The sequence below is a fragment of the Bacillus rossius genome, chromosome 2, assembly GCF_032445375.1.
Source record: "Bacillus rossius redtenbacheri isolate Brsri chromosome 2, Brsri_v3, whole genome shotgun sequence".
Taxonomy (NCBI): Eukaryota; Metazoa; Arthropoda; class Insecta; order Phasmatodea; family Bacillidae; genus Bacillus; species Bacillus rossius.
In genome coordinates this window covers 57,690,772-57,712,095 of record NC_086331.1, presented here as the reverse complement: position 1 = coordinate 57,712,095, position 21,324 = coordinate 57,690,772, and the positions used below count along the sequence as shown (strand labels likewise).

The following is a 21,324-nucleotide window of genomic DNA, read 5'->3' as shown; positions in this document are numbered from 1 at the left end:
TTTTTTAAAATGTCAAAAAAACCAAGCCTCCGGGTCATGACCTTGACCAAAACTATTTTTAATGTTTAGTTACTTATTCCATTTCAGTCCTCGTTTCGATTCCCGGCAAGAGTAAATATGTAATTTATTAATTTAAAAATTTAAAACTTCTTAATTACGATTTAAATAAAATTTTAAATTAAAAACATGCTTACATTACACCCGTCTTATTGGAATCAACAATTTTGTTATTTTTTTCGCCATTTTGAATGGTGACATCTTTTCCGCAATGTTGAAAATCCGTAAAAATTAACATAGAAAATCGAGAGAAAAAATTTAACTTATAAAACATTTAACTAATTTTTAACCTTAACGATTGCCCTTGGAATTTTTTATTGACTTTGAATTTGACATAAGAAAAAGACCTAGACCTTTGACCTTTATTTTGAAATTTTACCTTGTCTTTAATCTTTTACCTTGACTGTGACCTTTTACCTTCACATCTTACCTTGACCTTCTACATTGGCTTTCGAACTCAGTCGCCATCTTGAATTTCGCCATCTTGAAATCCAGGGGTCCCAATTCCTGAATGTATAAATTTTCGTTACGACCGCCATCTTGAAAATGCGTAATTATTATCCGATTTTAATGGGAAAAATTTTAAATACATAAAAATTACTTAATAAAATATTCATAATAAAATTTGTAAAAAGGTACTGTGTTCAAACCCGGCAAAGTCATTCCATTAAAAATGGCGATGAATCTTCCTCCACGGAAAACACCAGCAGACTGACCTCCCACCACTAATGCTAAGCCAGATATTACATCAGCCAGTATGATATCACTACGGTCATCTTGGATCCACCAAATTTTTTGTCTGCTGAACGCAGCCATCTTGGATCCGATATAATGTTTTCCTTTCCTAGAGGTCGCTGCCGCCATATTAGTTTAATTTCTACCCGCTAGAGTGCTGTTATTTATAGCCAGGACGCCTGCCATCTTTCCACTGTCTTGGCCGTCATCTTGAAAATCTCTAATTGTTTATTTTTAAATTCGGAAAAATTCTAAATACCATCAAAAATCGCTTATTAAAATAATGATTAATTCGATCTATTCACGTCCTTGATTCGATCCTCGATCAATACAAAAAAAAGGTAATTTTAGGTAAAAAATATTTAATTTAATATTGAAGTGACAGGTTCAAATAAGTATCACCTAATTTCGACTCTACTACAAGAATACAGATACGAGCAAATTATAAATTATATCTTTTCACTGACCAGAGTCAGTTTATTCTCATTTACAATCGATTCACATGGCTAAGTGTCCATCCGCTACATTTGCCTTCATATTCTTCCTGTTCGTGACAGATTTTTTCATTAGCATCATTTACAGACTCTTTTACGTCGTGTGAGAGGTAAAGAACAGTATTAATTGTCATGAATGCTTTTTTGCAAGTCTCGTCTAGAAATGACTCAAGTTTACATATTAACATTCCAGATACAAATTATACTTCACTATCCGAAAATGATTCAATATTTCTTCAAGTTGATTAAACAATATCCTTCTTGGTATCAGTTAGAAAGATACAAACATCACTCTTCAGATAGTATAAGTCTTTACACATTCCACGTAATGCTGAATTCGCCAGGTAGAATCAATTTTCATTAGGTCTGAACACACGGTGAAAAGTCGTAGGTGGTGTTGCATGTTGGATTGATTCGAAGCTTGTTTCTGCGGATCGGTTTTACTGTGAGAGTCATTGCGCGTACGAGTCACAACCTTAACTTGTGGGGCAGAATGCAACACTAGATGGAATGCAGTAGCTGAACGAACTTCACATTTACAGTTTTTCGCTCGCATGTCGTCTCAAATTGTCAATTCGTGTGAAGCAAACATAACACTTATTACAGCGAAACGCCAAGAATAATGGATTAATCGCACACACTTTTTTCATGTTTCTTGCATCATGAGCATATACTGAAGTCTTTTCACATAAGTGTTGTCTATATTCCTCGACGTATCCTTACTCAGTAATGCAACAACATGGTTTTTTTTTGTTGAAATGACAGTCTCGTCTGTTTGATGGGAGAAGCACTTTGTTTGCAGTGTATGACCTGTATTTTTAAATTATCGTTTCTTGCAAACGACTTTCGACATTTCTCACAGTAAAATTTGTATGTCGCGGATTATTAGCACATTCTCTCTTGTGTCAACGAGCATTTCCACCATTCCAGAAAATTGTGTCACAGTAATGACATCAATGCTCGATAGTTGTTGACGAATCACCAGCCATTAAAGTATCCATGGTTGTTGGCATCACTGTCATTGGGATCTGCGCCGTCACTAGAAAAATCTCCACTGTCGATGGTACAACTTCCAACAAGGTCTTCATGGTTGTCGTTGATGATGCCAACGGGCATGCATCGCCAACATCCCCGTTGCCATCAAGGTCTCCGCTGCCATCGTGGTCTGCGCTGTCTTAGTCGTCATTGCCATCAGGATCCCCGGCGTTCTGTGTAGTTGTCGACGATGCCAACGAGATCTCCACCGAGGTATTCGTCGCTGCTGTCAGGGTCCCCGACGTCGGTGGTACACATTCCATCGAGTTATGTGTAGTTATCGTCGATATCGCTGCCATAAGTGTCCCAGTAGATTATAATACATTTTCCATCGAGATTGTCGATAAAAATGGAAAATATGCCATCCAGTTCTCAAGAATAGTATCATACGAGTAAAATGAGATGATTTTCACACCATCGTAGCCAGTAACAAACTGAGAGTCGTATCGTCCAGTCTCCACTTAAATACCTGCAGCTGCTGGAATAATATGAGAGTCAAAACGAGAACCCTTTACATTAACACATGTGTCAAAACAACATTTGAAAGAGGAAGCACATTTGGAAGAACTTTTAGAAGCACATTCGACAAAAAGGAAGTACATTAGACAAAGAAGAAGCATTTTCGACAAAAAGTAAGCACATTCGTCAAAAAGGAGGCACATTCGACAAAAAGGAAGCAAATTTTGAAGTATATTAAAAATGGAAAACAATAAAAATAGGAACACATTTAAAGAAAAGGGCGCACATTTGGACGAAAATTCAACTTGGTAGAATACGATCACAACAAGGAATACAATCTCATCAGCGTGATACGTTCTCATCAGAGGGATACGATCTCATCACAGGGATACGACTTCGTCACAGGGATAGCCTACTATATAGTCTCAGGGATACGAACTCGTCACAGGGATATGATCTCATCACAGGGATACGACCTCGTCACAGGGATAGCCTACTATCTAGTCTCAGAGATACGAACTCGTCACAGGGATATGATCTCATCACAGGGAAACGACCTCGTCACAGGGATACGATAATGTATCCCTATGATGAGATCATATACCTGTGATGTGATTGTATCTCTGTGACGAGGTCGTATCCATGTGACGATATCGTATTATTGGGATGAGATCATATCCCTGTAATGAGATCGTATACCTGTGACGATTTCGTATCCCTGTGATGAGATCGTATCCCTGTGACGATATCGTATCCGTGTGACGATTTCATATCCCTGTGATGAGAACCTACCCCTGTGATTATATAGTATCGCTCTGATCAAATCGTATCCCTTGAGGCGTTCTAGCGGAGCTAGCTAAAGGAATCAGAGTGAAGCCTGCATATATTCTACCAAAATGGCTAAGCAGATCAATAGCTTTGGAAGGGTAATTAAAGAAAAGGATTTAAATCAACTTTGTTGCAAATTTTACTGAAGTGCTGTACAGACAAGAAATTTACATCAAACTAGCTAGGCTATTGATTTTAAAACAAATAAAATTTAAGTTCTCGTTGCACCACACAAAAAGGCCTAACCAATGCAATAGCGTGATAAAAATAAAATATAGCAGCTAAATAATAAACTTTAAAAAGTTCGCGAGTAAATAACATTTAAAACTCCTTGAAATCTCTGCACACTAATAAATTATCTCTCAAATGACAACCGCCCTAATGGGGTGACGACTAGAGCAAGAAAATTATTTACTCGCTTAATAACAATTAAAATATAAATATATAGTTCCTCTGGACACAGGGTTCCAGGAAAGGAGCCGGAGGAGCCGACTACCATCTAGGGTTTTGACGTCACGGCGGCCATCTTGGATGACCTTGAACTTGAACTTGACCCGGCGGTCATTTTGGATCTGCCATCTTGGACCCGCCAATTTGTTTTGTGGAACTTTCTGCCGTTTTGAATTCTGTCATTTTGTTTACTAGAACATTCCACCATTCTGAACTATGATGTCACCATTGAATTTTTCGTTACAGCCACCATCATCAAAATTTATATTATTTATGCTAGAAATATGGAAATAATTAAAAAATTAAAAAATATATATTTAATAAAATTTTAACAAAATAATGTAAAAAACGCATTTACATCCTCGGTTAGAACCCGGTGAGGGCAAAATAAAAAAAAGGCGACTGATCAACGATTTACTTATATCTTCAGCTTCCTGTGCCAATATCTCTCGTCAGCTCGGTGCCTTGATTCCAGATCCTTGCTGAGTGAATAGGCAATATAGTGCTGCTTGCACTTTTCGTCAAGAGAATTAATGCCCACATCACTGAGAGCTAGTTGGTTGGCTAGTTTCGTTCCTGGACCACAGAACCTGTAGCCGGGAATGTGTAGATCGAAAGACAGATTGTTTATCAGCGAGTTCACAAGTCCTGTACAGATGTGCTTTTTGTTCTTACCTCTTCGTGTCATTACGCACAACTGCCCAGAAAGTATAAACGTGATTGGTTTTATACAATTTCACCAGTACAATGCAATTCGTCAAGCAAACATTGTGTTTGCACGTGCGCATTACGCAAGATGACGAAGACAGTGAGAGCGAATCGCGGCATGACTTACTGTTGCCTTCTACTGTGCGATGCATAATGGTGGGCCCGTCCAACTATGGCGAAACGTGTGTTCTACTGAGTTTGCTGTAAGAACCAAACGGCCTTAGGTTAGAAAACGTGTACCTCTATTCCAAGTCTCTGCAACAGCCAAAATACCATCGTCTAACTACGGTTCTACGATCGGTGTATGGTCTCGGGTATTTTCCATTTTATGATAATGCAGATGTGGTGTCTCCAAGCAAAGCAAAAGCCAGTTCAGTATTTGTTTTTGGCGATTTAATGTGCGGTAAGCAAGGCATAGTACAAGAGTACTTCTCCATGGGCAGACAAGCCAAAGTAAACTGCTTTTACCTGTGTCAGAAGTACAGTCGTATTCCAAAAAAACTCCTACGAGATGACGCCAATATCATAGTACTTTATAGCATGGACGAACTTCATTTACATCACGCATATGAAGATCATGTAAACACTGACAGGACTTTCCAAGAATTCAAAGACATGTGATCATTGTGTAGGAAAAACGAACATGGATTCCTATTTATAGTCAAGGACTGGCCTCCATATAAGAGCAAGTTCAGACAATATTTCGATCAGTTTACATGAGTCATAGCATTTCGAAATTTGGTCACCATAGTCGAAACTTACGTACTGCTCTCAAGTTTCACGACGTCGATATCAGCAAATATATTTCTCTACTAGCTAAAAAAGTATAAAGTGTGAAAAACGAATTACTAGAGTACTTGCTAGCCATCGACCAGTGCGTGGAAGCCTCGGATTCTAGAATTCGCGACATCATCGAAGTTTCAAAGCATGAAAACGTGATGATTTGAGAACTTTACCAAGTATTTTAATGCATCACTTACTCACTTGGCAACAAAATCAGAATTTTCCAAAAACAAGAAAGAAGTTTATACGGAAGAATAAAACAGTATACGTAAAAGGAGGTCTTGCATAATGTTTTCAGCCACTACAATGTCGGACTTGGCCAGTGACCTTCAGCTTAAAAATACGGATGATCCAACCATCAATGTGAAGACAGGCGTTGATAACGAGATTCCAACTGTAAAGAAGAGAAAGTATGAAACAGATCGAGAATAAGAGGACTTTTCGAGTACAGAGTAAATACACAAGAAAAAATCACAGAAAAGAGGACTCCAAGTTAATGCAATGGTCCAGCCATACCTGGTATCTTTCACGAGACGAAACAATGACATTACCTATGGAGTGTACAGAAAACATAAGTGGTTCCTTGGTGCTAAATAAATAGACTTTTTAACAGGAAATATCGTGCATGTGGACGAGTTCAAAATGCATGGGACTCTGGGTCTGTATGAATTGCTGTTTCACAGGGAGCCTAAAGGATATTCTCACAACGATTTACAAGAGTACAAATAAAACTGCTAGAGCTAACCAATGCACATTATCGCGATAACAATCCGGAAAGTGGCATATATAAAGACGAAGATCGTGAAAAGATTTACATTTTCGCTAATGTCTTCAGTGAACTAACAGTACATGGTGATGGTTTAAAAAAAGCTAGAAAGTGGTTGGAACTTTAACTATGTGTATTGGGATGACCCGAATGAATTAGTTGACTGTCTTTAACTTCTACATGCTTCGCTCTAGCACAGGAAACTATTCGGACATCAAGAAATAGTCTCCATACTCGAAGAACTGAAGGAAGCAGGCTACATTCAATGAGTCTAACCGGAATCGCTCACGAACTTCATGCTCTCGCGATACGAAAATACCTTCGTTGCACAGTCATAGTTCGTGGAATTGATGATTTATTCCAGGCGGACCTTGTTAAGATGATACCATATTTCCGATTGAATAAAGGTTTCAAGTACATGTTGATAGACATCGATGTGTATAGCAAGTTCCCTTGGGCTAGACCTGTAAAATCGAAGACTGCGACTGAATTAACCAATGCCATGGCCAATATTTTGCGTGATGGCCGTGTACTATCGCACATGCAAACGGATCTCGGTAAAGAATTCTACAATGCGACCTTCAAGGCTTTGATGAAGAAGTATGGCATCAAACACTACTCTTCATTTAGTAATGTCAAGGCCTCCATTGTCGAAATGTTTAACAGAACTTTGCACACCAAGATGTGGCAGCAGTTTACGGCTAAAAGAAATTACAAGTGCCTTGACATCTTGCCAGAACTAATAAGCGAATACAATTACACAGTGCATTCTGCCATGAAAATGAAGCCTAAAGATGTAAAGGACGATTTTTTGCTTCGAAAAGTTTTTTTACAACACAAAGAAGAAAGATCCGCGAAAGCGTAAAGCTAACGTCGGTGACATTGTGCGAATCTCCAAGCAGAAAGGCATCTTCGAGAAAGGTTTCACTGTGAACTGGAGTCCCGAACTTTTCCGTGAAACACATGTTCGTGAATCAGCTTGATCGTTTAATCTACTTGAAGAAATTTTGAAACATTTTCGGATAATGAAGTATAATTTGTATCTGGAATGTTATTATGTAAACTTGAGTAATTTCAAGACGAGACTTGCAAATAAGCATTCATGACAACGAATACTGTTCTTTACCTATCACATGATTTAGAAGAGTCTGTAAATTATGCTATTGAAAAAATAATTTTAGAAGAGTAAAAATATTGTGGGAAAGGTATCGGATGGACACTTAACCACTTTGATCGATTGCAACTGAGAACCAACTGACTCTGCTCACTGAAACAATATCACTTATTATTTGCTCGTATATGTGTAGGCCTACTCGCAGTAAAGTAGAAATTATGTAAAAAAAAAATGTTATTGGTAATTGTGTTATTTTATTTGTAAAAACCTTTCACTTCAATGTTACCTTAAAATAAATACTTTTTTTTACCTAAAATTTCCTTTTCTAAAATTGATCAAGAATCGAACCAAGGATATGATTCGATTGAATTAATATTTTTTAATAAGCGATTTTTTGATGATTTTGGGAATTTTTTCTAATTTATAGCTAAACAATTACATATTTTTAATATTGTGACAAAGATGTCCGATTAGTTGGCGGGCGCCCTGGCAATAATTAATAACTGCACTATAGATGATAAAAATTAAACTAATATGGTGGCAGCATCCCCTTACAGACGAAAACTATGTGTCGGATCCAAGATGACAGCCATCAGAAGACAAAAAAAGATAGCGGATCCAAGATGATCGTCGTGATGTCATACTGGCTGATGTAATATCTCGCTTGGCATATTAGTGGTGGAAGGTCAGTCTGCTGGTAGCTTCTGTGGAGGAAGGATCCATAGCAAATTTTTAATCGAATGACCTCGCCTTGTTTGAAACCAGTAACTTGTTATAAATTTGTATTTTTAATATTTAATTAAGTATTTTTTATAAATTTTAAGTTTTATTTTCCCGATTTTCAAACTTAATGTTGACGGATTTTCAAGATCGCGGATGTAACCCCACAATTTAAATATGCAAATAAAAAAATAGCGGAATCCAAGATGACGGGTGTGATGAAAGCTTGTGTTTTATTAAAATTTTATTTAAATTGCAATGAAGAATTTTTACATTAAATAATTACTTGTTTACTCTCATCGGGAATCCATACGAGGTCTGAAATGGATAAAGTAACTAAAAATTAGAAGTAAACAATTTACATGTATTTTTTTTCGGAATTTTTGTTCGAAAATTAAAGATTTTCAGGTTTCAGTCAAAGTTAATTGTCATGACCCGTAGGCTTGGTTTTTTGGAATTTTAAGGAATTTTTGCCTCTCAGAGAAAAGTGAAGCCTCCGTGAGGAAAATTAATCTTCCATATTTTGTAAGGTAAAAATAGGAAAAATTTCCTTTTCAAACGGGAATTATTCCCTCAAAAATAGGGAAATTTCTAGGAATTTTAAGGTACTTTCAGTCATTTTTGAGGAAATTTTAGGAAATTTGACACCAAGGTGGCCGCCATGATGTCACAATTAAAGATGGGGGAACAGTCTTCAATCCACGTTAAGAACCCAGCCGCTGGTTGGCCATTTATATAATACTACTGCAATCTGGGAAAAAATAAAAAAAATTTTTGAAGGAATTAAATAATATAATATAAGTTATACGAATCTCCCATGTAAAACATTGTTAATTATGGGCTACACTACTATTAGCGCTGTTAGTTTGCAGGCTGCCGCGATCTTCACTAAGCGGATGAGACACGCCAAGGTAAAGTATAGGAAGTTTCCAGACCTTTATATATGACCGTGGTCATGTCGCAATCGATATTAGCGACTCATATAGTTTCAGCCCACCAATAGAAATGCACCTAACATTTCTTCGACACTGCTTTCACCTGTTGTAAATTGGAAATGTATGAATTTCAGTTCACGGGAGAGGCGATGGTGTAGTCTCAGTATTTGTTGGCGTAATGTTTAGAGGGATGATCCAAAATTCATTTTCGGGCTAGGATCATTGGATCGCAGATCGAAGAGCAGAATGGTGCAACTGGCCATTAGGATTTTTAACGAGGCAGCATGCATGGGCTTCCTCTCCCTTTCCTCCTTTCCATGTGGGAGAAACTATAATTTCCGAGACTGAGACCTAGATTTGTGAAGTAGTTTTGAACACATCTGCTAGGTAGTAACTTTCATAATATATTACTAACATATTGATTGTGAGAAGTAATCAATGAGCTATTATAAGGCAAACCAACCAGTGAATATTTGATTACTTTATTTTGGTAGCCACGTATTTTGGGTTTGTGGCATAACAAACATGTTGCATATTCTGCTTATTTATATAGATCATGATTTTTTATTGCAAAACAGCATTAAGTGTTTCTCGCATAGTTTAAATTACTTTTACTAAGCAATTATTCGTCAAGTAGTAAATTAACATTATTAATCTAACACTTTGGATTTTACCCACCCACCCCCCTTGTTTTCCCGTCCGTCGTCCCAAACCTACTTTTTTTTTTTTTTTTTTGCTATTAGCTATGGGCCCATCCAACATATGGCGTCACATGTGCAAAATATGGTTCCGTTTCCACTGCAAGAGTCGCACTTCTATATGTCCCTCCTTGTTCTATACTCCCTTCCACGCCCACGTAGCAGTCTCAGAATGGGAGGATATGTGCGATAAGACTTGCTGGTGAAGACATTAGGTCGCTGCTAGTGGGAAGATCTTATAACTCGATTTCATGACACAGGATGGGAAAGCCATTAGACCCTCTGGCCCTAACACATCATTAGGTAATCTTCCGTCCCTCCTGACACCCATCAGATGAATAAGTCATTAGACCTTCTTCCATATGCACTCCATTAGTTAGCCAAGGGAGACGATAATTCACCTCTTCGTGCCTCAATTATTCAGCTAACCTTCCTCCCCCCCTCTCACACTGGTGGGTGGCTGGCGAGCGGAAGTCGTCTTGCCCCTGCCCCCTTCTCTAAACAAAACACTGTGCCCTCGCCTTTTTTAAACTAAAAACACCGTGGGCTCTGGCAGAACCTTACGAAGAGAGTACTGAATCTTGGAAACGATTTTTTCCAGCCAACGAATGAAACTTAGTTGTAGCCCAGGAAACAAAGGTTTCAACGTGTGAAAAATGTGTCCAATGCTGAATATTTGTACAGTGGTAGAGTCAACTAAGCTTAATAACATATCGAAAGAATACTGCTGTAGACCTTATGTGTATCACCGAAAACGTGCAGATAAGTTCTAGATGACAGTGACTTGCAGCATTCCATTAAAATGCTTCCCATTCACAAGTTTTTAAACGTAGACTCTTCATAAACTTAGTAAAATAATATAGAAAAACTATTATACATACTAAGATTGAAAAACGTTCCGGTCGCTCGTATTAAAGGTAAGAAATGAACTGATTAATTAAGGACATAAAAACTCGATTCACATAAAAATAAAGGGTCCAAAGTAATAATACTTAAACAAAAGTTGTTGCATATTTCTTAAGCTTTAAAGTGGCATATTTTTCGAAAGGTTAACTTAACTGACTGGGTCGCTAGGGCGTTCCGAGTGCAGTAGTGTTGTGTACGTACTGTGTGTGATAGTACTACAGCCTCAAGCGCTGGGGCGACTTTTGCTCCCAAGAGATCGAAGATTTTAATATCTGGAAAATTTTCTCCTAACTTAAATTTAGTTTAGTGGTACTATCAATGTTTTATAGAAACATATGAAAATATTGCCTTCGCATACCTTGTACGTCACACCTAAAACGTGCTGTTAATTATAAATGATAATGTCTTGCAACGATAAGCAAAAAATGGATTTCGTAAATGAAATTTCTGTAGTAGACTCTCAGTATTGAAACCATAATAACCTAGAAACAATATGTATATGTAAAAAATAAAAATAAAAATATAGTTTTCAAATCTTATAATTAAAGGATAATTGAAATCATTTAAGTTAAAAAATCTATTCATATTCAATTTTATGGAAATGTAAAAACAAATTACGTAAATATGAAGAGCCCGACGTGAAAATTGCTAAAATAATTTATTATTGTTGAATATTTGTTAAGCTTTAAATTGTTATAGTTGTTTAGAATCTGGTACAATCTATCGGACCGCTGAAGCGTTCTGAGCTGCGAAGTGTGTAATTTACTGTGGCGGTACTCAAGTCGCTTGGGCCAGGACGATAGTTTTTAATGTGTGGAAAATTATCCCAAAGCTAAATTTTGAACAGTGTCAGAGTAAATATTTCTTAGTTCCATATCAAAAGTGGATTGCGCTAACCTAGATAAAAATAAAACTTGCAGGATACCTATATGATTTGCTTGGTTAAAATTGGGTTGTAGTATTATTCACTCTATAATCTCTAAAATATTAATAAATTAAAATCACAAATAATGCACTTATCATTGGGACCAATAGCTTTATTTCTAAAGACAATAATTATAATCTTTTCATCTAAACTGTCAGAACGAGCCCAGACATCAATTTGACGGACAGTACGTATTAATGAACTCGTGATTTCATTTGAAACAAGTGCACTTTTATTCGTGTAATGTACAACAAACTTAGTTCATTTTTTTCTTCAAATGCCATACTACCACCAAAATAAGAACATGAAATCACTACAGAAAATATTTTCTTCTTATACTATGGTGAAACTAGAGAGCTAACCCAGAAATGACCAAACTCCTCAAAAAGTTTTTGATAAACTGACTAAAGGCTATTGCGCTAGTAGCAGACCCGTAGTACCTACGTGACTAAAGAGAAAGGCTAGTTTCCTTAACCGTTTGTATTTCTGGGATAGACACCTTCTCACCTCTAGGGTAAAAACAATAGTCAAGCCCTTGCAAAAACACCCACCACCGCTCTTTGCCACTCTAGGGATCCAACGAAGTAAGCTCAGCACACAAGTACATCAACTTAAAAAAAAATTTAATCTTTCATGCTAACTTTTTATAATAGTACTCTTGTTTTATTTATTTTTGGAAATAATATTTAGCAATAATATTATAAAAGTGAAAAAAGCTATGACTTATTACTTAACGATGTATGGTTTATGTCATCTTTGACATAGTAGGAAAATGGTTTTGAAGAATTAAATTTCTAAAAATATTTTAGAATATAGGCTCAGTCAAAATTTGGCATTTTTCATTGTAAAGGAGTAAGTATCAGAGTCCTGGGAGTATGACCACTCTTTTACCAAAATTCTAACCACGCAAAAGACAGCAAAGTCATTAGAGAAGAAAACGCACAAATAGCACACATACGGAATATCGGGGAAGGAATATGGAAACTATGGAAAACTGAATCTAAGATGGCCGAACCGGAATTAAAACCCATGTTCTTTGGAGTGCTAGTCAGGTTTTTACGTTTGTACATCTTTTTCATTAATTCTTCTTGGTGCCAAGTTGACTGGTTGTGCACCTGGCAATCAGTAACATTATGGGCAGAGTGGGCAGTTTACCCCACGGTTGGCTGCATTTTTCTGTGGTCAGGGTTAGAAAATAAATATTGCCTCTGTACTTTTTTTTTTTATACCTGTAATGCACTGTATAAAAATAATGGCAAAAAATAGAAACATGTTCAAGAAAATATTACACAAACATCTCTTCTTGCAGCACTAATTTATATTTAGAATTTATAGTCATCACTAACAAGTGTATTTAGAAAGATTTATTTTGATGTGAGTAAAAATATGTTCCAATGTAATTGTAAAGTTTAAAATGCCATGCTGTAACATTTTTTAGTCGTAACAACAATAAAATATTAATTTATTAACACTGTATCAACATTTGCCATCAGCCGGGGATTCGGGTGCGATTCCCGCGGCGAGTCTAAGGAGCTGTACGTGAGAATTGGGGTGTTTTCCGGGAGGGCGCTAGGCTAGCTCTGTCGTCTAACCATGAGTGGGTCGATCGGCCCCAGCCGGTCCCCACCGTAGAAAAAAACCGACCTGGAGTCGCGTGGGGAGTTGCGTTGAAAAAGGTATTTGGTGATGACTATAGTTACCAGTCGTGAGGAATCAGAGACAAAACTTGAAGGCTCCCCACAGTACGCGCACGTCCGCTCCGGGCCGTGAGCTGATCAGAACTCCTCAGGGGTTGGTGTGCGGAGGGGGGGGGGGGCACTCCCTCCATGCGCCAAGGTTACGCCGCTCGTGTCATTTGGGTGAAGACTTGGCGAGGGGTGCGTTCCGCCAGCAGGAGCCAGTACTGCGGGCTGAGGCCGGGCTAATGGCCTTCGGTCGGTACAACGTCAAACGCCCCCCACTGAAGAAGCCCGGCCTTGCATGCGATCAGGCTCTGCGACAGTTTGCACCCCTAGCATGTCGTTAACTCCCCATCCTGGCACCTGGGGTGGCTGCGGCTGGTGGGGCCGGCGCTCTGGACCTGGTGGCTTAGTTTTCACAGCATGTCCAGGCGGTTGGGGCTCTGGGCGGTCGCAGGTAGTAGTGCGTGTCCACCGGTGGTCGAGTTTCCTCTGTCGTGCCCTCAGGATTGCGGGGGCTGCAGTGGCCCCTCTGGGCCCTCCCGAGATCGTACTCGGCCAGGTACCCTGGGGGCCGCCTGTCCCTGGAGGGTCTCATCTCTTGACGTGTGGGCGGTTCGTCGGGCGCTTCTGGTGGATTGTATGGCATCCGAGTGGTGGTTGTGGTGGTGTTGTGGTCTTCCGTCGGTCTTGTACGGCGGTTGCTCGTGTCGTGGTTGCTGGATGGCCCGCTAGAGTAAGGTTGCCTCCTTTGTTCGGGTATACCCGGGGTTTCTCCTGCCTCGTCATTGGTTTCCTCCACGACGGGTGTAGTGCCCTCAGGTAGGGTTGTTGCCTCCTCCTCTGATGCGTGGGCGATCACTGGCCCAGCCGCACAGAGTTGTAGTTGTTGTCTGGCGGTGCCGAGTACCACGTCGTCGGGTTCGTTGATGACGGTGGCGGTGTCTCCCAATAGGCCCTCCGGATCGCTCAGTTAGACATCGGTGATGGTCACCTGTCCGTGGCGGGTCATCTGTCCTGGTTGGCATGACGTTGTCATCTCGTGCGTGAGATCTTGTGCGTCACTTGGTGTTTCCAGGTCATCGAGGGCCTCTTTTGGTGTCCTGGTTCGGATGTCGTGGTCATGCTCTCCGGTAGACGATTCGGGCTCGTCTGCTACCGGTTGTTCATCGTCGTGCATGTCGTTGTGTGTTTTGTCGTGGTCGGGTTCTTCCGGCATCAGTTCACCCGGTGTCGTGGCCAGTCGTAGATCGTCGCGGTGGATCTTCCGGATGTGCCGCCCCCCGAGTCTGACCCGATATGCGGTCCTGCCCACGCGTCTCTGGATTTTGTAAGGCCCGCTCCAGCTTGGTGCCAATCCGGCGCAGTAGTTGCGGGGGGCTGCAGACAGCGGGTGGACCCGGGCGTAGACTTGGTCTCCCGCTCGGACTAGGGGTGATATTCTGCGAGTAGGTCGTTTGTCGTCGTCGTGCGTCTTCATACATGTCTGTCCTGCGCTGGTCGCGTTCCTCCGTCCCTTCTCCATCGTACAGCGTCCCGTGGGTGGCCCATTCGCCTGGGAGCTGCAGGTTACTCCCTTGCACCATCTCGGCGGGTGTGTGGCCTGTGGCTGCGTTCACACGACGGCGGATGCAGAACAGGGCGTCGGCGAGGTGTTGGTCCCACTTCGAGTGGTCGTCAGTCAGTCGGAGACGGAGTTGGATCTTCAAGTCCTGGTTCCTGCGCTCGGTGGGGTTGGCTCTGGGATGGTAAGCTGGGGTGGTGTGGTGCTGGATATGCCCCCGCGCGCACCAGTCCTGCCATTGCTTGCCGATGAACTGGCTGCCATTATCGGTCAAGGCCGACTGTGGGTAGCCCCACCGAGGCAGGAACTCCTGCGTCATGAGGTGGATGATGGTGGACGCCCTGGCATTGCTGCACGGATATGCCTCTGTCCATCTTGTGAACATATCTGTCACGACAGTATGAACCTCTTCCCTCTGGGCGACCTGGGGTAGGGCCCCATCAGGTCGAGTGCGATGGTCTGGAAGGTGTGGGTCGGTTGTCGTGGGTGCTGTTGCTGCTCCCCGTCGCGTCGGTGCGCCTTGCGGACCTGGCAGACCTCGCACTCCCGGACGTACTCCCTCACATCCCGCGCCACGCCGGGCCAATGGTAGTGTTGGGAGACCGCGTGTCGTGTCTGGTTCGTACCGGGGTGTCCTGCCAGGTCGTGGTCGTGGTAGAACCTCAAGACGGCCTCGCGTGCCTCGGGAGGCACGTAGGTCTTCCACGACCCAGATGCTCCAAGCGCTTGGTGCATGATCCGGCCGTCCTGGTCTCTCCACGTCGGGTGTAGTTCGTCTCCGGCTTGTTGTCATCGTCGGGTCATTTCGGTTGATTGACATTGAGCGGTCATGACCCGTTGGTCGACGTCAGTTGCGGTGTCAGGTGGTGGGTCGGTTTGGTTGGCGTTGGTCGTGATCTGTAAACAGGTGTTTAGTGGCGAGAGGTGTTAGGTGTTGGGACCAGGCGGCAGCATGTCCTCCCACTCCTCCATGTCTATGACCACATGTTGGTCGCTCGGTTGCTGTGACAGGGCGTCTGGCAGCTGGTTTTCTCGCCCTGGCACGTGCTCCACCACGAAGTCGAAGGACTGGAGGAATAATGCCCACCATACGAGTTTCCCTTTTCTGCCTTGAATTGTCTGGAGCCAGGTGAGGCAGCGGTTGTCGGTCCGGAGAGTAAAGGTCCGGCCCTCGAGGTGCGGCCGGTACTTTTTTACTGCCCAGATCACCGCCAAACACTCCTGCTCATTGCTGTGGTATCTACGCTCAGCAGGCCCGAACTTCGCGCTGGCGTACTCCACTACGTGCTTGTCTCCTAGGTGGTCAACTTGAAACAGGACGGCGCCTACCCCTAAGGCGCTGGCATCTGTCTGCAGGATGAGTGGGCGTTCGGGGTCAATACGTGCAAGGGTGTGGCAGCGAGTGAACGCGCTCTTCACCTCCTCGAACGCGCGTTGCACATCGCTGCCCCAGTGGTAGCACCTTGCGGTGACAGCAGGTCGGTGAGGGGTGCAGTTACGCGGGAGAAATCGGGTATGTATACCCTCAGCCAATTGATCAGACCGATAAACATTTGGAGCTGCTTCCTCGTACGTGGAGCCTCTGCGGTCGCGATCTTCTGGAGATGGCCAGTCTGAGGCTGGCTCCCCTCCGCGTTGACGCAGTGCCCCAGGAATTCCACCTCCTCGGTACCCAGGTGGCATTTAGCGGGGTTCGCGGTCAGGTGGTGGGTAGCGAGTCTCTCGAGCGCGAGTGCTAGGTGGCGGCAGTGGTCCTCCCATGTCTCCGAGAAGACGATAACGTCGTCTAGATACGCGAGGACGAACTGGCCGAGGTACCCTTATAGCACCCGCATCATCATTGCTTGGAATGTCGCTGGTGCACACTTGAGCCCGAAAGGCATGGCCCTGTTCTGGAATCGCCTGCCATCAGGGACGGTGAAGGCGGTTTTCTCCCGGTCTTGGTGTTTGATTGGTACTTGCCAGTACCCTGACTTCAGATCTAGCGTGCTGAACACGCGGGCCCTCCCGAGGCCGGATACCGCCGTCTCGATGCTGATCTGCGGGGGTGGTGCGCTGATGGTTACAGCGTTGAGGGGGCGAAAATCAGTACAAAAATGCAGGGTACCGTCCCTTTTGGGGGCCAGAACGATACACGCATTGTAGGGGCTGCTGGAGGATTCGATCACCCCACTGTGCAGCATTTCAGTGACCTGCTCCCGAATGATCCTCTGCTCCTTGTACCCATAACCCCGGGGTGATTCATAGATGGGTTGGTCGGTGGTGGTCGGGATGGAGTGCTCGGCTACAGTGGTGTGTCGTAGGGGCTCGGCAGTCGCGAACACGCCTCGTCGTTCGTGCAGGACTTTGTTGATGGTGCTACAGAACTCCCGTGGTACATCGTGGTGGAGTTCGTCTAGGGTTATGGTTGGGCCTGATGGACTAGGTGTTCGACCCACCGCATACACAACGAATCTCTCAGTTCGCCCCACATTGATTTTAGTTGGCCCCATCTCCAACACGGCATCGTGTTCTGCCAGCCAGGGTTGCCCTAACACAAGCTCTTCCCCCAAATCCCCCACAACAACAGCGGTCACTGGTGTAGTTAGCTCCCGAAGGCTTACCTTCACATCCGCGTGTCCCATCATCCGGCCGGTGTGGGTAATGGTTGCCAGCCGGAGCTCGCCCTGGTGTGGGCGGAAGGTACCGGTAGGTACCAGCGAGGGGTGGATGAACACCTGGCTCGCCCCCGTGTCGATGAGGGCGAGGGTCGGGCGTCCATTCACCTCGACAGGCACGTGGAGCAGGTGGTCAATGGTCTGTGCGAGTTGTCCCATTCTGGGTGGTTGTTGTAACTGGATTGGTCCGCTGTGGCTGGGCTGTTGGGCTTGGTGTATGTCGACGCGGTGAGTGCGCAAGGCAGTTGAGCGTGGTGTGGTGCTGGGGTCGCCGGGTCCTGTCATGAGTGTCGTGGTGGGTTCTGACATGGTTGGTATACCTGGTGGTCTTCAGTAGCGAGGTGTTGTGGTAGGCGGCGCTTGTCGTGGCTCGTCGTGGTTGTCACCGGCGCTCATGTGGTGTATGTTGGCACGGTGGATGCACTCGGCGGTTGAGCATGGTGCGCCGCTGGGGTCATCACGTCCTGTCGGAAGTGTCGTGGTGGGTGGTTCACATCGTGCTGCCCTTGTCGCGGGTGGGTTTGCCGTGGTCGTGGCATCACCTAGTTCGCGCGTCGGTATTGTGGGTGGGGGGCTCCACCTGTGTCCCCCCCTTACTCGTTTCCCGTCGGTTCTTGGTCGTGCGAGGTGGTGGGTGGCCGGTAGGCGGGTTGTGTCGTGCGCCGGGCGTTTGCCCCTCTAGGACAGTCGCTGTGCCAGTGGTACTTGCCCTGGGAGCATCCTAACCTGCACTGCAGCAGTTGATAACTCGCGTTGGCTTCTGGCCACGTCAGGCCGTCGGTGCGTAGCATTCTTGGCTCCCTGAGGTTGGGGCCCCTCTGTTGTGGTTGGGGTGGTGGTGCCTGGATTGCTAGCAGGTGTCGGCGGTTGGGTGGGCTGCTCCGTTCTCGCTCTGGGCCACGTGCGCTCCTTCCCCACATCCTCTGAACATTTTGCTCCGTCGCCACCGCGAGTTGCACGTATTCCGTGACGGTGTTTACGTGGGTGATGCGCATGAACAGCTGGAGCTCGTCCCTCAACAGTAGGGTAATGGTGGGGAGTGCTCTGGTGGGCTCTGCGAATGGTGCTATGCGCTTGAAGAGCAGTAGCTTGTGTGCCACGAAGTTCTAAACGGGTTCGCCGTCTCGCTGTGTGTTCCCGTAGAATTATGTGGTGCATTGCACCATCGTCGCGCCTGCATCGAACCGTTGGCTGAAGGCCTCTGTGAACTCCTGCCACTCCATATCGATGTGGCCCCATAGGCGCCATCATGTAAGGGCGCATCCCCGCAGCTGTTCGCTGGTCCGCTCGGGCCACTCGTCGATTGGGGTTCCGCTTCGCGTGAGTCGGATTTCGCACTGGTGGAGGTATGCGCGACTGTCCTCTTGAGGCGCACCACTGAATTCGGGTAACCTCGATGAGTATGGGGCGGTTCGCACCGACTCCATGCGCGTGTTGATGGGTCGCGTTGCTATGTCGTGCCCAATCGGTTGTGCTGTGGTTTGGTGTGGGGGCATGCCGTAACACGTGTTTGGCTTGTTCCCGGTGACTGGCACTGTCAGTGTGGGTTGTGGTGGTATTATATACCCTGTCTCTAATTTTTCCTTCCAAATCTTCTCCCAGTCTATGTTCCACCGTTCGTGGTTCGCTTGGTTGGTTGGTGACGTGGTATTGGTTTACGCTGCGCATTGGCACGTGTTTTGCCAAGGCAGTGAGCCTGTCAGAAGTCGGCAGTTCTCGGTTGCTTGCAGTGTGCGCATGTCTCGTTGGATGTTTGGTGAAACATAGTTGTGTTGCGACTCTTGGTGCTTTGGACAGCTGTTATCGTTGACGTGCCGCGCGCGCCTTAGCGGGTCCGCGGGCTAGGTGCCCGGACAGCCGCACAAAGCGGAGATCGCGATTGGGAGGGCGGGTTGTTTGCGCGCGCCGCTCCAGTGGCCGGGAGAAGGGGGTGGTGCGGACACCCGTGTGAAGGTAGGGGCCGAGAGCGCCCGGACTGCCGCACAAAGCAGAGGACCGAACAGGCGGGGTGGAGGAGGGGGAGTGCGGATAGCAATGCGCAGCGGCGGCCGAGAGCGCCCAGACAACCGCACAAAGCGGAGGTCAAGAATGGTCGCGGCAGAGGAGGGGATGCGGATGGGCGTGCGAAGCGACGGCCGAGAGCGCCCGGACAGCCACACAAAGCGGAGGTGAAAAACGGTCGTTGAGGGGAGGGGATGTCGGGCTGTTGCGTCGCGCTCCCTCGTCGCGAAGGACGCGAAGCTTGATGTTGCAGGTGGGTGGGGAGAAGCTCCTATGTCATCTCGCCTCGACGCGCCGTCTGTCTGAACCTGATCCGTTCTCGCCCGCAAAATGGCCGTTTCGTGCCCACTTTGTCGTCTGAGTTGGGAATGGCTTGAAGAATTCTGTTTTTAAATTTCTCCTGGATTGTTTTCTGTCTGGTTTTGCTTGACGGGTGTTTCTCTTGCTAATTTATTTTGCACTATTTTCCATACGCAGGGGCGCCATTTGCCATCAGCCGTGGTTTCGGGTGCGATTCCCGCGGCGAGTCTAAGGAGCTGTATGTGAGAATTGGGGTGTTTTCCAGGAGGGCGCCAGGCTAGCTCTGTCGTCTAACCGTGAGTGGGTCGATCGGCCCCAGCGTGTCCCCTAGACTCGGTGGCTTGACTTGGAAAGTAGCGACGGCAGGGTAATCCCTGCACCGTAGAAAAAAAACCGACCCGGAGTCGCGTGGGGAGTTGCGTTGAAAAAGGTATTTGGTGATGACTATAGTTACCAGTCGTGAAGAATCAGAGACAAAACTTGAAGGCTCCCCACGGTACGCACATGTCCGCTCCGGGCCGTGAGCTGATCAGAACTCCTCAGGGGTGGCATGCGGGGGGGGGGGGGGGGACACTCCCTCCATGCGCCAAGGTTACGCCGCTCGTCTCATTTGGGTGAAGACTTGGCGAGGGGTGCTTTCCGCCAGCAGGAGCCAGTACTGCGGGCTGAGGCCGGGCTAATGGCCTTCGGTCGGTACGACGTCACATTTAGAATCTCTTTCATCAGAAAGGATGTATCTGCCCCACAGTTCCATAAAAGTTCCAAAATTAAGCAAGCGTTTTTCAAATAAGCTATATTTAATAAAGGCATTGATTATTTTAAAATTTTGGTTTTAAAAGAATTATGTACAAACAGAAAAAAAATATTATAAAATAATAAATATATTTTTTGTTCATGAATTAATTCAGAATTGCTTTATCTAAAGATTAAGTACAGTTTATAAAGATAACTTACTGGACAGTCTAAGAAATTTAAGTGATGTTATCAAATATCTAAAAATTGCTTTACAAACTTTTACCAATAAATATTTCATTGCCTTCTTTTACTATATTTGTTATTTCTCTTTTATTTTCAGGGATGTATTTTCACGCAGTTTTCACGTCAACATCGATGCCAGTCCCTGATGTCAGCAAAATGCCTTCTACATACTGCAGTATCTGGCTGTGTTTTTATTTTATAACCTTTACTTCAATTATAATTGACTGTCAAACATTGTTTTTACAAATAAAGTTTGTCACACATTGTCATAAATTTAATTAAATGGCTGGCCACAAAGATTTTTTGGTTTTAATGTGCAGCAAAAAATAACGAAAATAAATTTGCTTATATATAATAAACAAATATCGCAGTGCTATGTGTAGAAAAGACTACTATGTAGTACCTCTATGGTTTATTAATAAATGTAGTCATTAACATAAACATGCTATTTTTGAGCTACCAAGCCTGGTTACAGGTTACACAGTCCAAGAAACATTCGAACAGGGGTTCTGATGTGTAAAATGAAAAGACA

At 44.4% G+C, this 21,324-nt stretch overlaps 1 protein-coding gene across 2 annotated transcripts in view; it reads left to right on the top strand.

Annotated features, from left to right (window-relative positions):
- LOC134529962 (uncharacterized) overlaps nucleotides 1-21,077 on the top strand; it is a 137,913-nt gene extending 116,836 nt beyond the window's left edge. For both annotated transcript variants that reach the window (XM_063364503.1, XM_063364504.1), the window contains one exon: nucleotides 20,890-21,077. In XM_063364503.1, the coding sequence (XP_063220573.1) occupies nucleotides 20,890-20,938 (49 nt within the window). In that variant the 3' untranslated portion in view covers nucleotides 20,939-21,077. The remainder of the gene's footprint in view (nucleotides 1-20,889) is intronic.
- The last annotated feature ends 247 nt before the right edge of the window (nucleotides 21,078-21,324 follow it).